The sequence below is a fragment of the Prenolepis imparis genome, unplaced genomic scaffold (genome assembly GCF_030444845.1).
Source record: "Prenolepis imparis isolate NDT839.2.m4 unplaced genomic scaffold, iyPreImpa1.0 SCAF_3, whole genome shotgun sequence".
Lineage (NCBI taxonomy): Eukaryota > Metazoa > Arthropoda > Insecta > Hymenoptera > Formicidae > Prenolepis > Prenolepis imparis.
Window position 1 is genome coordinate 984,945 of NW_028141161.1, and position 16,197 is coordinate 1,001,141.

At 27.6% G+C, this 16,197-nt stretch overlaps 2 protein-coding genes and 1 long non-coding RNA gene across 5 annotated transcripts; all 3 read left to right on the top strand.

Annotated features, from left to right (window-relative positions):
- Nucleotides 1-359: 359 nt before the first annotated feature.
- On the top strand, nucleotides 360-7,424 carry LOC145933837 (uncharacterized). Its single transcript, XM_083033830.1, has 10 exons — nucleotides 360-1,546; nucleotides 1,704-1,730; nucleotides 4,711-4,869; nucleotides 5,636-5,712; nucleotides 5,861-5,939; nucleotides 6,027-6,107; nucleotides 6,379-6,608; nucleotides 6,726-6,885; nucleotides 6,970-7,110; nucleotides 7,232-7,424. The coding sequence occupies exons 1-10, from the start codon at nucleotides 1,066-1,068 to the stop codon at nucleotides 7,366-7,368; spliced, it is 1,572 nt and encodes a 523-aa protein (XP_082889956.1). The 5' UTR covers nucleotides 360-1,065; the 3' UTR covers nucleotides 7,369-7,424.
- Nucleotides 7,425-9,559: 2,135 nt separating this feature from the next.
- On the top strand, nucleotides 9,560-10,387 carry LOC145933838 (uncharacterized). Its single transcript, XM_083033831.1, has 3 exons — nucleotides 9,560-9,564; nucleotides 9,620-9,950; nucleotides 10,187-10,387. The coding sequence occupies exons 1-3, from the start codon at nucleotides 9,560-9,562 to the stop codon at nucleotides 10,385-10,387; spliced, it is 537 nt and encodes a 178-aa protein (XP_082889957.1).
- Nucleotides 10,388-13,028: 2,641 nt separating this feature from the next.
- Nucleotides 13,029-15,987, top strand: LOC145933881 (uncharacterized). Of its 3 annotated transcripts, none has more exons than XR_014424939.1 (5): nucleotides 13,029-13,263; nucleotides 14,174-14,264; nucleotides 14,780-14,952; nucleotides 15,286-15,486; nucleotides 15,846-15,987. It is a non-coding gene; the product is annotated as an uncharacterized LOC145933881 (long non-coding RNA). The 3 variants fall into 3 exon arrangements; XR_014424940.1 differs by having other exon boundaries at nucleotides 13,029-13,206; XR_014424938.1 differs by lacking the exon at nucleotides 13,029-13,263 and adding an exon at nucleotides 13,500-13,625.
- The last annotated feature ends 210 nt before the right edge of the window (nucleotides 15,988-16,197 follow it).

The following is a 16,197-nucleotide window of genomic DNA, read 5'->3' on the forward strand; positions in this document are numbered from 1 at the left end:
GTAATTTCTATTTTGCAACAGCCTAAAAGAAAGACTTTTACATCAATTATATTACTACTTTCAGAGAGAGTACAAGGATTTCTCTGCGCATCTCTGCACCTAGGACAATTATTTCCTTTAGTACAAGGAAAGGGACAATATTTCTCTGCATATCTCTGCATCTAGAAGGACGATTACTTCCTTTAGTACAAGGAAAGAGAGAGAGAAAAGATTTCTCTGCGCATCTCTGCACCTAGATAGACGTAAAGCCTATAGGTAAGTATGATCTCTTGTATATTGCATGTATATTTATATGTACACATATATATTGTGTTTATGCGGGGTGTTTCACTAAAAGTGGGCAATGTTTCTTGTAGCGAATATGTAAAACTAATCTCATAAATTTATAAATTTTTTTTATAATGCATCTTTATCGAGATACTTGTCTTTGAAGTTAAAATTTGAAAAGTATTTTTCTCAAATAACTTATATTACTCTGTGGATTTTAATAATTTATAATAATTACTTTATATTATAAGTAAAGGTCTTTAAAATAGCGTGTAAAATTCCTTTATATCATATCATAGAGCCAGAGATGGACTACCTTTAAGCCTTTTAACAGATAAAATTTTTACAAAACTTTTTATATTTTTAAGTTTTTTTTAGGATCATTCCACAATAAATTACAAATGTCCTCGATGCCAGTTGACAAATGCCGATTTACCAATTATAGCAAAGCAACTTGTCAGCTCATTGGTTAATCGACAACTATTAACTGTCAACGAGAATATTTTCAACCTATTATAGAATAGCCCTCAGATTCTCCACATCTTTTTCTAAAAAAAAAGATACTTTTGTAAAAGTTTACTGTTTTCGAGAAAAACACATTTAAACGATACAAAGTAAATTCAGATGATAGAACAATAATTTTGAATAAAATAGTACGAAATTGCATTGTGTTAAAACTTTTTAAAATGAAATAGATTTAGCCGAAATTTAAAAAACAACTTTAATAATTTGCTTTTAATATTTATTTATTTAGGTATAATTAGCTAATACTTGTGTAAGCACAATCCTATAGTCAGCATGCCTAAAGATGTGAGGTATTTATCACAAAGACGAAGGAATCAAATTATTAATCAAACTTCACATAATAGTAATATTTCATTAGAATCCGTTTTACCGGATGTTTTACTGAATGTATCATCTAATATAGTAGATAATAATATAGTAGATAATAATGTAGTAGATAATAATATAGTAGATAATAATATAGTAGAAGAAGCGGCAAAAAGCGTAAATTCTGATAAAATTTTTTGTAACAATAATATATTATTTGAAGATATAATATACCAATCGGAGGAATCATCAGAATCATCAGTAGAGTTAGAGTCACCATTTAAAAACAATGAAAATACTGATTTACAAGATAATATTGCATTAACAGACAACAAGCAAAGCTTACGGGAAGATTTACAAAGATTAATTATAAATCATAATATATCTCACAGTACTGCTAACGAATTACTTAAAATATTAAGAAAACATGGTCATGTAGAATTACCTGGTGATGTTAGAGTTTTAGTTCATACACCACGTAACGCGTCAATAAATATTAAATGTATGGGTAATGGTCGGTATGTACATTTCGGTCTTAATTCTGCTCTAAAACGATCCATAGAAATTTATTAAGACAGATGAAATTAAAATAAACATAAATATAGATGGTTTACCAATTTCAAAAAGTTCTGGTAGCCAATTATGGCCTATAATGGGATCGATTGAAAATATTAGTATTCCTACATTGCCATTTGTTATTGGTGTGTATCATGGTATGTGTAAACCAAACGATGCAAATGATTTTCTCTCCGGTTTTGTTAACGAATTTTTGTTTCTCTCCGAAAATGGCATAACTGTTTTTAACAATAAATATAAAGTTAGTATTAAGGCAATACTGTGTGATGCTCCAGCCAAATCATTCATCACTTATACGAAAGGTCACACAGGATATTTTTCATGTTCGAAATGTATACAAGAAGGTGACTTTGTAATGAATAGAGTAACTTTTCCTGAAATTAACAATACTTTACGTACAGATGACTCATTTAAAAATCGAACTCAAATTGAACATCACACAGGCAATTCTATATTGGAAAAGCTTTCCATCGGGATGATTTCACAAATTCCGCTCGATTATATGCACCTTGTTTGCTTGGGTGTTACAAAACGATTGTTGACATTATGGATAAAAGGAAATAGAAATAACAGATTACGTGTAGAAAATATTAATTTAATTTCGCAACATTTAATGAATATGAGACATTGCATTCCTTCTGAATTTGCAAGAAAACCTCGACCTTTAGTTGATATTGATAAATGGAAAGCTACGGAATTGCGTCAATTTTTGTTATATACTGGAATAGTAATTTTAAAGTCAACCATTCCTCCGATTTGGTATAATCACTTTCTTTCCCTTAGTGTTGCGATAAGAATAATGGCTGATCCACAAATATGTACGACAATTGTAACTTATGCACATTCGTTATTATTATGGTTTGTTTCTAATTACGGGACTATTTATGGTGAAGAATATCTGTCGCATAATGTTCATAATCTTATTCATATTAGTAATGATGTAAAAACTTTTGGTTCTCTTGACAATTTTAGTTGCTTTAAATATGAAAATAATATGCAGAAGATTAAAAAAAAATTGCATCAATGTGGAAAGCCTTTAGAAGAATTATCAAATCGCCTATTTGAAGAATTACAGCAACCAATTATACCGAGTTCCATCATACACTATCCGATTGTTGTTTATAGTAAAAATAAAATTTCGTGTGTTCAATATGAAAATTTCAAAATTGCAATAACAGAAAATGATAAGTGTGCTGTACTTGATGATAATTCTATAGTTTTTATTTTGGATGTAGTTAAAGAGGACAGTACATTATTCTTTCGTGCAAAACGTTTTTTAAATCCAAAATCTCTTTTCACTGTGCCATGTGCTTCAGAAAAACTAGGTATATATGTCATTTTAAACACAACTGCTTCAGAAATTATAACAATTCCACTCACTAAAATTAAAAAAAAATGTTTAATATTGAAAAATATAGATCAGGTCGATTCTTATATTACAATTCCGCTTCTTCATACTAACAATTAGATGCGCGCTGTAAATTTTTTATGAATTCGTATTTTTTTGTATGTTTCGTATTTTTATATGCTTTACTGATAAATAATTCTAAAAATAGATTGTGAATAAAATGTAAGTCATTGTAATGTATTCCTTTTTGTCTTGAGCTATACAGCACAGATGATTGCAGTAACATTGCAGGAACCTTGTTACATTCAATGTAGTTACATTCAATGTAACTGCAACAGGGTTGGCAAAATTCCATATTTTTTTGATAAAGTCCATGCCAGTGGTAAAAATCGGTATTTTCCGGAAAAAAACCGGCAAAAACTGGCATTTTCTAAAAACGATAAATTAAATAAATTTTTGAATAAATATATGGTAAAAATTTTTAATTTTGCATATTAGTATTTTGTGTATTATGTTTTTTTTTCATTAGACCAAAAATTAATATAAACTTTAGTAATATCTTCAAAGTTTTAAAAAAATGTATTTCATATATTGAATAAAAAAGGACTTTATATTTCTCTCGTTTTTTTTTAAATTATAGTGATTAATATGATTTATTAATTAAAACAAATTTTTTCATAAAGTTATATAAATATATTTTAATGTAATATTATTTTTGCCAGTTTATTTATTCCATTGAATAAAATCCGGGACGGTAAAAACCGGAATTTACCATGGTTTTTTCCACCCACTGGACTTTTCCGGCCAACCCTGAACTGCAACGCTCCTGCAATGTTACTGCAATCATCTGTACTGTATGAGAAGTAATGCTAACTTATATACTTGGAAATTTGCAAGTTTTATCTATATTGAACGAATATTTGTAAGGTGAGTTAAGTGTTTTCAAGTATGCTGTATTAATATTAATATTTAATTTTTTAATTTTGCATTTGCCAATATAATATAGACTGCTTTCGCAAAAAATCAAAATAATCAGGTTAAGATAATTCGTGTGATTAGTCAAATCTGAACTTCATTGAATAAAATTTCAATAAGATGCAATGAAATTTCAGATTTGAGCAATCACAGCACGGATTATTTTAATTTGGATCATTTTGATTTTTCGCGAAAGCAGCCATAGTTGATGTCATGAAATATATATATTTTAATTTGTGAAATAATTTTATATACTGCAATATACTATACATATAATATACTGTTTCCTTTTACAGATTATATTGAAAAATGGAAAATCAGGGCGAATTTATAGTAAAGACATATGCAGTTGTCAAATTTCTGACAGACAGTTTATACTCCGAGGTGCCAATATCGTGGCTTACACGCGAGGACAATAATCAGTTGTGTTATTGGCCGCCACGGAAAATTAATGCTAAAGTTTTGATAGCCAATTATACAAGCCCGAATGTAGAAACTTGGAACCTATATGAAGTTGAAGTCATAAAATACTGCAGTAAGTACTTATGGATTCATATCTTGAGTATATATGCCTTGTTATTATATTACATTATTATTAGATCATATAAGTTAAAATTGAATATATTATTATTGTTGTTATTATTAGTATTATTATCCTTAACTCATACGCCCACGCATAGATTAATGTAGATATCAACTTTTTGTTTTTATAGCATCTTTAGAAGCTGCAAGGAAAAGTGCAGCTGACTCTAATTATGAAACAACTGATGAAGATAGGTTGAGACGTGGTAAAAGGCAACGCATTTCTTATAATCGATTTAGCAGCGAAGAAGAGGAAAATTATGTGTCTCGATCATGTAAAACTTATAAAAGTATGTATTATAAGAAATTGTTTCATTATATTTAGTATACAGGGTGTCTGACTGCCCCCGTAAGTCTGCTCGTGTGCAGATAGATTAAGTCAAACTAAACACAAAAGTCCTGTATCATTTTGCAAATAACCATATAAAAATTTGAGTTATTAATTTAAGAAGATTGTAAATAATCGTATATGATCGTTCTTTTTTATTTAATAACTCTAAATAATACGTAGTTATTTGTAAAATGAATTTAGAACAGAGGACTTTTATGTTTAGTTTGACTTAATCGCTATTTGTACACGAGCGGACGTATAGGAACAGTCAGATATCCAGTACATTATAATTATGCATTAGTCTCTTGATTTTTTATTTTATTTAAAATAAAATTTAATTTAAATATATTTGCATCCTTTATTTTACTAAAAATGTACATATTTGAGTATATAGAGTTCAAATTTATTATCATATTTATTAATAATTACAAATATAAAATATTTCTAAATATTAAAAATTTCTACAGATAAAGTTATCTCGTTTTTGTACGGGATCTTTTGTAAGATAGAGAGTGATGCGTACGAAATTTAGTCTATAAAGCCTTGTGTTCACGATGCTAGAAATCGGACCGAGAAATGTGTAGCCAATGAAATTGCTGCCTTTCCGTAAAAACTGCATATTTATTGGCTACACATTTCTCGGTCCGAGAACTAGGACCGATTTCTAGCATCGTGGACATAAGGCTTTACAGGAAAAATGTTTAAAAAATAATATTTTTTTACAGAGAAACCAATTAGTATGAATATAGTTTCTACTATTCCAGCCTGTCCGGACAACTTAAGATTAAACTATAACACATATGCAATAATAATGAAGAAAAGGAAAATGATATGAATAACTTTCCACTTTCACAATCTTATGGTATGTATATTATGTAGTGTATTTAGTATTATTATTATGATATATTTTTATTATTATAAAACTATATATATTTCCAGAAAAAAAAAAGATTTGCACAAATTCCAGTTCAAGTTTTGAATCCAGTGAGAAAATATATAATATTTCTGAATTCCCCATAATATTGCAAGGTATACATATTATTGAAATGAACAAAAATTATAGTTATTGTAATAATTATAGTTATAGTATAATATATTAATGTCTTAATATTGTAGACGGTGCTTTATTATCTGCTCCATTATCTGAAGGAAATCTAGAAATGAAAGGATATCTAGAGGACTCAAATATAAAAATAAGTATGTATTAATATATACATATGGCTATTAATTTAGTAATAGCTACATGTATAAAAGAAGTTAAACTGATCCGTGCGCTGTGATTGGTCAAATTTGAAATATCAATAAGATGCAATGAAATTTCAGATTTGACCAATTACAGCGCACGGATCATTTTAATTTCGCGAAAGCAGCCCATTTAGCAACACAAGTCAACACAAGCATCAATATTATATATATATATATATATATATATATATATATATATAACATTATATTCATTACATTGCAGAAAGAAACCTGAAAGAAATAATACGCTCCCAAGCCACATCTAATTTAATATTGCAAGATATAAAAGAACGGATACAGCGAATTGAAGATGTTATAAGGAACCAGGCTCCAGTTTTAACGAAGAGCAGCGAGACTAGTCTTATTGCTGAACTATTACCCCTACAAACGGTTGAAAACATACGTAATTTTGATTTGCTGTTGCACGAGACCAACGAAGCAGTGACGCAATTTGTAAGTTTCAATAGCATTTTTATTTTAATATACACAACTGTTTTGTGATACGACATACAAATAGTCTTACTATAATAAAATATGGAAAGTTTTCTAATTGTTTATTTCTGTTTATAGAAACAATTTCTGTTAAGAATTGGTGGAAATAATCCTCGCGATATTATTCATCGCATTCTTTCCAAAATATTTTCCAATGAATGTGCTATAAGTTGCTCATGGAAAGGCATCCGTAATAATTTTAAAGTCTCTAACCTATATTTTATTAAAATTGTGAAAAGTATGTTCTATATATTATTTAAACATACCTATTTATCGAAAACTTTTTTATATTTTATTAACTCTATAATATATTTTTTTCCAGGAGAAATTATTTTTAAACATTCCAATTTCACGGAAGCCGAGTTTGATAATATAGCAGCGGAATGGCTGCGTTTTGCAAAACAACGGAAACAGAGAGAAGACAAAGGAAAAGATGTCGAACGTGAACAAAATAATGATGAAAGTAATTAAAAAAGTGAATCGCGAAAGACTGAAGATTAATACTACGATAATTACTGATAAAATAACCGAGATGTATTACTATAGGATAGCTAATTGTGATAACACTTGTTTGTGATATTTAGGAGGACTAAAACACGAGTTGCATATTCTAAAAAGGATTTATGAAAATTTGAAACAACAGCTCAAGCTTGAGACTATGTTGATCGCAATAATTCAAACGGAAACGAATATATTACAGGCCAACGAACTCATTATATGAAAGGAATGAGAAACGGTATTGTGCGCGAACGTACTTTCACAAATAATTGACATGATAATAGTTATTATGTTGAGAAACATACATCACTTAAAATTAACAAGATGCTTAAGAAAAAATTATACAAAATCTTCATAAGCATAAATAAGTTTTTGTCTACAAAAAAATCTAAAAATAGAATACAAATTTTTAGTTCTTATAGATTTTATTTTCGTTTCCGATAAATTTAAGTTGACATTTTTAAAGTATGTTCATTTTCGTTTTGTATTAATTACGTGCAAGTTACTGATTATATGATTATCATTTTATTATCATTTTGTTTTTGTCTATAGAAAAATCTATAAAAATATAGTACAAATTTTTAGTTCTTATAGATTTTATTCTTATTTATATTTATGTTTTTGTCTAAAAAGTCTAATATGTACAAAATTAGTCTATATGTATTAATATATATATTACATATATATTCAAAAATGAATAATGAATAAAAGAAACTTTATATAAAAACAAATATAATTTATACCTTTTATTAATATATATATCAGCCATTTGAGAATAAAAATTTTAATTGTATATATACTTTTGTTACAAACGCGAATATTATATAAATATTAAATTTTTAAATTAATTCCATGCAAAATTAATCAAAATGTTCTTTAGTTTTGCTTGAAATTAGTTAAATAATTTAATATTTATAGTATTTGCGTTTGTAACAAGTATGCAATAATTAAAATTTTTATTCTCAATATATATATATATATATATATATATATATATAACTATTCAGTAACAAAAGTATATAAGTTTTATAACATAATTCTTATAATTTACATTACAGTTATATAAATTTTTAACTAATATTTGTACATGTTATGTAAGTATTATATAATTTTGAAGAAAATTATATAACACGTTATTTACATGTTACATTAAATGTTATATAGCTGTAATATATATGAGTAGGAAATTACTACTAACGTGTATATAACCTTATACCTTTGTGTTATATTGCGTGTTACATTTCGTTTTATTATGACAATATAATAGTTATATACCCGTGTTTGCTGGGATACAACTTGAATAACGAAATAATTAAGCTGGAGTTAAATTCTTGATAAAAATGCACTCAAACATGCACAAAGATGAAGTTTAATTTATCAGAAACATCTCAAATCAATTATTATAATTAACTATCTTATTAAAGGTGAATAATAATTAAGCGAGAAGTTTCTCTATTTAAATTATTTGATATGCCTATCGAATTATCGATTTATATAGAAATAAAATCATTTTTTTGGCGATGGATTAATTTTAAAACATAATGCAATTTGACATGACCCGACTACGCCTCAAAATTATTTTAAATAAATCCCATTCCGCATAATTAATATCCTCACTTAATTTGTCAATTAAATATGATAATTGATATGGGATAAATCTAATCTAAATAACTTCATCTTTGGACATGTCGGAGTGCATCTTCATCAAAATTTACGTTTTAGCTTAATTATTACTTTATTAAAATTATATGATATGCCTAGAGATATATCGATTTTTGTATTAATAAAAACATTTCTATTTGACGATGGATCAATTTGAGATTTAAAACGAATATGATTTATTTAACTCCATTTTGTGCATGTGTGTGTGTGTGTGTGTGTGTGTGTGTGTGTGTGTGTGTGTGTGTGTGCGTGTGTGTGTGTGTGTGTGTGTGTGTGTGTGTGTTTGAGTGCATTTTTATTAAAAATTCAACTCCAACTTGATTATTTCGTTATTCAAGTTATATCAGATTCATTCTAAAACAATTATCAAAGATTTCAGCTAATAAAGGAAGAATATTTTAATAACAACATTTCTTTCTAACGATGGATTTATTTTAACACCTAATGTGATTTGATTGTATTTGAACATGCCAAAAATAGTTTAAAATCAATCACATCTTGATTAATTAATATCTATATCATATAATTTAAATAGAGAAATATATAACTTAATTAATATTCAACCTTAATAAGCAGATTAATCATGATAATTAATTAGGCATAATTTGACCAATTTAACTTCATCTATGTGCACGTTTGAGTGCATTTTTACAAAAATTTAACTTTATCTTGATTATGTCGTTATTTAAGTTATATCGGATTCATCTTAAAACAATTATTATAATGAATGTATGGACGTAAATGATGTAATGATGATGTAAAAAATAAGTGGAAAAAAAGTGCAATTAAAGTGGAATTAATAATTTTATTAGCTGTTTGCCGAATCCTCCGTTTTTGATATTGCAACTCGGAATCGTCGACGGCACGCTTTCTATCTGTCAAGTACCCACGTGCTCGAAAATCGTGAGTATACGTCACGTGGATGTGCCAGTTTCGGAACACAGAATTGTGTCTTCGTCTTGGACGTCGGAAGGAAATCTATTTATCTCGGACGAATTCGGTAACGTATGGCTCATGGCGGTAGATGCTAACAAACTGTACTCGGTGGTAAAATTAAAAACACCCGAATCACAGAAGAACAGACCGATCGTCATCGCTCATAGAACTGGCGTAATAGTTGTAAATACTGATAGTGAAATTACAGTGCGTATTGATTTGTTAAATTCTCATTTAGTATAAATAGAGAATTAACAATAATGCTCTTTTTTCTTTTAAAAAAGATTGAAACATTTACAAAAATTTGTTTTGCACAAAGGGATATCAATTTTAATTCATATCTCTTTTTTTTATAAAAGTATAATATTATTATTGTATTTGTAATTATTATAACATAATTATATTATATTATTATTTACGTTTTATTTACGTTTTTGTTATAGGCAATAGAAAGAGATAGAAAGAAGAAAAGAAATAAAAGGAAAAAAGATGAAGAAAAAATAAAGGAAGATTTAAAATCAGAAAAGGCGAAATATAGAAAAAAGAAAATAAGAAAAGGAAGAGAGAGAGAGAGAGAGAGAGAGAGAGAGAGAGAGAGAGAGAGAGAAAAGGAATATATAACATATCTGAGTCCATCTTCATAAAAAATTAAGTTCCAGCTTGATTATTTCATTAGTTTTATGATAAGCTTATTATCGATCTATCATTTTATATAGAAATATAAACATTTCTTAGTAACGATGGATTAATTTTAAGATGTAATGCTATTTGATAGAACCCTACCAATCTCAAAAATAATTTTAAATCAATCCCATCTCGTTTAATTAATATTCACTTTTAATTAGCTGATTAATTATTATAATTGATTTGGAATAAATCTGATCAATTTAAATTTATCTTTGTGGATGTTTAAATGCATTTTCATTAATAATTAAACTCCAGCTTGATTATTTTGTTATTCAAGTTATATCATATTTATCCTGAAACAATTATCATAATCTTCAGCTAATTAAGGGTAAATTTTAATTAAGCAAGATGGGATTGATTTTAAATTATGTTTGGGCATGGATATTATCAAATCGCATTAGGTCTTATAATTGATCCATCGTTAAAAAAAGTGTTTTCATTTTTATATAGAACGATAAATCGATAGGCATCATATAACTTGAATAACGAAATAATCACGCCGGAGTTAAATTTTTGATGAAAATGCACTCAAACAAGCACAAAGATAAAGTTAAATTGATTAGATTGAATTCAAATCAATTATCATAATTAACCAAAAAATTAAGGGTGAATATTAATTAAGCGATAAGTTTTTCCATTAAAATTATGTGATATAGATATTGATTAAACAAGATGGGATTGATTTGAACTTATTTTTGGGTGTAGTTGAGTCATGTCAAATCGCATTATGTTTCAATTATAATTAATCCATCGTCAAAAAAAGGTTTTTATTTTTATATAAATTAATAAATCGATAGGCATATCATATAATTTAAATAGAGAAACTTCTCGCATAATTAGAAATTCACCCTTAGTTAGCTGATTAATTATGATAATTAATTCGGGAAGAATCTGATCAATTTAACTTCATCTTTTGCATGTTTGAGTGCATTTTTACCAAAATTTTTACTCTATCTTGATTATTTCGTTATTCAAGTTATATCAGATTCATTTTAATACAATTATTATAATCTTCAGTTAATTAAGGGTGAATATTAATTAAGCGGGATGGGATTGATTTTAAATTATTTTTGGGCTTGGTTGGATACTATCAAATCGCATTAAGTCTTAAAATTGATACATTATCAAAAAGAAATGTTTTTTTTTCATATATGACAGTAGATTGGTATGCCTATCATATAACTTGAAGAACGAAATAATCAAGCTGGAGTTAATTTTTGATGAAAATGCACTCAAACAAGCTCAAAGATGAAGTTAAATTCATTAGGTTGATCCCAAATCAATTAGAATAGATCATAACTAATCGCTTACTTACCATTTGATTTTGTTTAATTTTTTATATTATTTAAATTTAAGTAATGATCGAAGAAAGCGCGCGCGTTAGCGCGCGCTGCGTGCTAGTATATAATAAAAAAAGGCAATTGTACCCTGAAGTGCTTGTTATATCGCTCGTATTGTTGCCGCTTTTCCGCGTACGTGATTGGCGGTCGAAATCGAGGTACGAGGCGAACTTGATCGCGGTTATATTAATGACAGTTCGTATCGTGATAAAGGTTAAATGTGTAGTGATCTCGGTATGTGTTATAATATTTCTTAAGAGCTTGTGTCGTGTCACGCAAGATTTAGTAGAAAATAATAATATATTTATAAAAAAGAAGGCATAAATAAGATGAAGCAGTGACGAATGAAAAAAAGTAAGTATATATATATATATATATATATATATATATATATATATATTGTGTGTAATTAATAATTAATAATTAATAATTGTGTGTAATGTTCTGCCCATATTCATGTTTATGTCGCATATGTTTCGTGTGTTCAGTCATTGTTAAATAGTGTAAAAGGAAAATATTTATTTCTTTAGATGATGATATATAAATATAAATGATATTTTTTTACACGAACCGTTAAAAGAAAATAGAGACGTTAAGATAGAGACGTTAAAACTTCTTTTGGGCATTTTATAATGTGCACGAAACACGAAAAACTGAGAATAATATGAATATTCGTAGCTCTATTTTATAGAATCAATCAAATAGAGGGGTTACGTGATCGCGTGAGTTTGCCACTCTCTTCATAGGAGGCTCTCTACGCCCGAAAGATTCGTAAGTTTCGCCGCACGGTGCGCTAGTGTGCGATTTGTCGGAAATGGATGAATGACGAATTTTGCGTTCGTTTCCGTTTTCTTTTCCGTCCTTGGACGGGTGCGGACGTATTTCTTCTGCGCTTTTATTACGCGTTTTTTTTTTTTTTTTATTAATTGTAAGTACTCTTATATTTTTTAAATTATTATGATTCTTTTATCACTATTTTACGTATTTATATTTACTTCCATTATTTTAATTCTCTTATTATTTCAATCTGGCCATAAAGTGGGCAGATACCCGGCTAATTGTAAGAGCCATGCCATAAATCAGTAGAAGAAGAAGAAAATGGCGTATATAGGCCTTGCCTGTATTTCGCCGCTTCTTTTTCTATTGATTTTGGCCCCGACGAATATATATGTACGTCTTACAGCTATTAACGGGTAAAAGAAAATTTATATTATAATTAATTTCATTTATATTTTAAAAAATAATGTGTAATAGCGCAACAAGATACGTCCGAACCCGTCTAAGGACGGCAACGAACTTCGCCGCTGTCTCGTCTACTCGCGCATCGTGTTTCGTTCTGAGAGTTTCCACGAGGAGATCCTCGCGTGCGACAATCAAGCCAGGGCGGGCGAGCCTCGAGGAGCCGCGTCTCTCATCAGGAATCACGTCATTGCGTAGTAGGTGTTCCAATTACATTCAAATACACTCTTCAAGTACACCTCGACTTAGGAGAGGTATGTTACTGTTAATATAGAGCAATAACTTTAATTAGCTACGAGATTTTTTCAATTGAAGCTTTCTTATCTCTATTCAATCTTTATCTATTTTAATATGCTACTATCATTTCGTAACAGTTGTAAGATGATGATTTTATTGGAACTAACTATTGAACTTTAAGCCTATATCTACACAAACTTGCATAAGCGTATGCATAAGAAACTTGATTGGTTTATTATGCATACATTTATGGACCAATCAATTTTCTTATGCGTATTGTAAATGTGTGTGGATATACTTTTATTGATAGTCTGACTAAGAAATAAGCATAAAATGATGACGACAGACTGTCATCGATTAAACAAGAGCTATACTAATTGTAAGTTAAAATTTTATTGTTTTCGTTCTCCATCCTGCATCGAACTCCTCTATGTGCTCTATTAAGTAAAATTCTATAATATATTAGAGAGAGCGAGAGATAAAGATTCTGACGAAGAAAGTGACACAAATATCTCCTCCAATTTTGATGAACATTGGTTATGTTATCTAACAATAAGTTAAAATTAGAGAAGAATATTTTTTTTCATTATTCTCTTACTGTGTGAAGCAACTTTGAAAAAATCGACTTAGCGTTAGAACGATTGATTGATCATATACACTTTTCTAATAAAAATTTTTATCCTTTTATGTAACAATAATAATATCGATACCTCGATTTAAAAAAAATTGAACAAAAACAATATGGTTATCTTAAATCAATTTAAATTTCAAGCCACATTTTCTAATATGATTTTATTATTATTCTTACTTTCTCAGATAAATATAATGTTGTTTATGATTTTTAATCAAAATAGATTTTTTCTGCCTCTTAAGATAACCTCTGACTATCAAACGTGTGTTGTCTTAACATGTTTTCGGTGATTTCAGATAATACTAAGCAGCATCAAACACATCGAGAAAAGTCGTCTATATAACAATTTACTTCCTTGGTTCGGTACAGGTCTTCTCACTAGCACAGGTAACGTGATCGCCTGTCTCCACTGTAATTTTATAATTAAATTTGAATATTATCTTAAACGGTGTAAACATTTATAATTTCTTCATTTTAAACTGATAACTTATAAAAATTTTATTAAAAAATTGCTAACGTCATAATATCGAAGATTAATTTTCACCATGTACGTGTATTTTGAATTAATAGATGTTTCAGTTTAAAGAAAAAGATATTTTCAATTAAACACCGTCACATAATAGACATTTAATAATAAATTTTAATAAATTTTTTTCTATATATGCAAATTTGTAAAGTTTTAATTAATCTAATTAGATAATCTTACGATGATATTTTGTAAAGATTTCAAGAGAAGAAAATTTTTAAAATTATAAAAAAATGCGATATAAAAAAATAAATTTAAGATAAATAATATTACTTGAGAAATGCTTGCACAATTAAATATGAAACAGGGATAGTAATTATATAATATCATTTATATTTTATCGTACTATTTTGTGTTATCTTGATTTTTAATATAGGTATTAAGTGGCAAACGCGACGAAAATTATTAACATCTACATTCCATTTCAATATATTAAATCAGTTTGTTGAAATCTTGATTTTGGTTTCCGTGCTCAAGTCTCAAGAATTACTAAAGCGAAAATTTTATGTAGAAACCTTCATATTGGATGAGTCCTGAAGTAATTTCAAGGTAATTTACACATTTGTATAACTTACTTTCAAAATTGAATGATATAAATTTTATGCAAACTCCTTCATTTTTAAATTATTATTAATTAATAATATACTAGAATCAATACAGAAAGATTAAATTTTAATGGAATACAGATTATAAAATATAAAAGAATAATTTTGTAATGTTCTATAAAATCTGACATTATTAAAAAATGTGAAGTAAAGTATAGTATATCTATCGACATGCGCTTTAAGTATTATGTTTAATTATTATATATGTTTAACATATATATAATGTATTTATCACATTATACACATGATTAATATAATGATCATATTTAATTTATAGGGTTAAGTTGTAGAGGCATCGAGAAAACATCAAATAAATTAAAATATGTTATTACACAAGTTCATAGTCTCGCAAAGACTTGTGGCAGATGGCAGAGTTAAGCTGTTAGATTTTAGTTTCCATGCTCAAGTGTCAAGAATTACCAAAGCCAACATTTCTTGTAGGAACCTTGTATCGGATGAGTCCTGAAGTAATTTCAAGGTAATTTACACATTTATATTACTTTACCTTCAAGATTGAATGATATAAATTATATACTTATTCTTTTTTATTTTTAAATCATTATTAATTAATAATATACTAGAATCAGTATAGAAAGATTAAATTTTACCGGAATACAGATTATAAAATTTAAAAGAGTAATTTTGTAATGTTCTATAAAATATCTGACATTATTAAAAAATGTGAACTAAAAAATAGTATTTCTATCGACATGCGCTTTATTATGGTTATAATATTTGTGAAACATATATAATTATTATATATGTTTCACAAATATTATATAACATATTTATTACTTTACACACATGATTAATGTAATGGTGATATTTAATTTATAGGGTTCAGTTGTAATAACATCGAGAAAACATCAAGTGAACCAAAATATGTTATTATACAAGTTAGTCTCGCAAAGACTTGTGGCAGATGGCAGAGTTAAGCTGTCAGATTTTGGTTTCTGTGCTGAAGTCTCAAGAATTACAAAATAACAATTTACATAGCAAAAATTTTTTGTAGGAATTTTATATCGGATGAGTCCTGAAGTAACTTTAAGATAATTTACACATTTATATTACATTTAAGGTTGAATAATATAAATTTTATGCTTATTCTTTCATTTTTAAATCATTATTAATTAATATTATACTAGAATCGGTATAGAAAGATAGAATTTTAATGGAATACAGATTATAA

Excerpts from the sequence above, each read along its gene's own strand:
- LOC145933837 (XM_083033830.1), top strand. The coding sequence starts at position 1,066 with ATGCCTAAAGATGTGAGGTATTTATCACAAAGACGAAGGAATCAAATT. Across the intron at positions 4,870-5,635 it reads ATCATGTAAAACTTATAAAA|AGAAACCAATTAGTATGAAT; the intron begins GTATGTATTATA and ends ATTTTTTTACAG. Across the intron at positions 5,713-5,860 it reads GATTAAACTATAACACATAT|ATTTGCACAAATTCCAGTTC; the intron begins GCAATAATAATG and ends GAAAAAAAAAAG.
- LOC145933838 (XM_083033831.1), top strand. Across the intron at positions 9,951-10,186 it reads ATACTGATAGTGAAATTACA|GCAATAGAAAGAGATAGAAA; the intron begins GTGCGTATTGAT and ends TTTTTGTTATAG.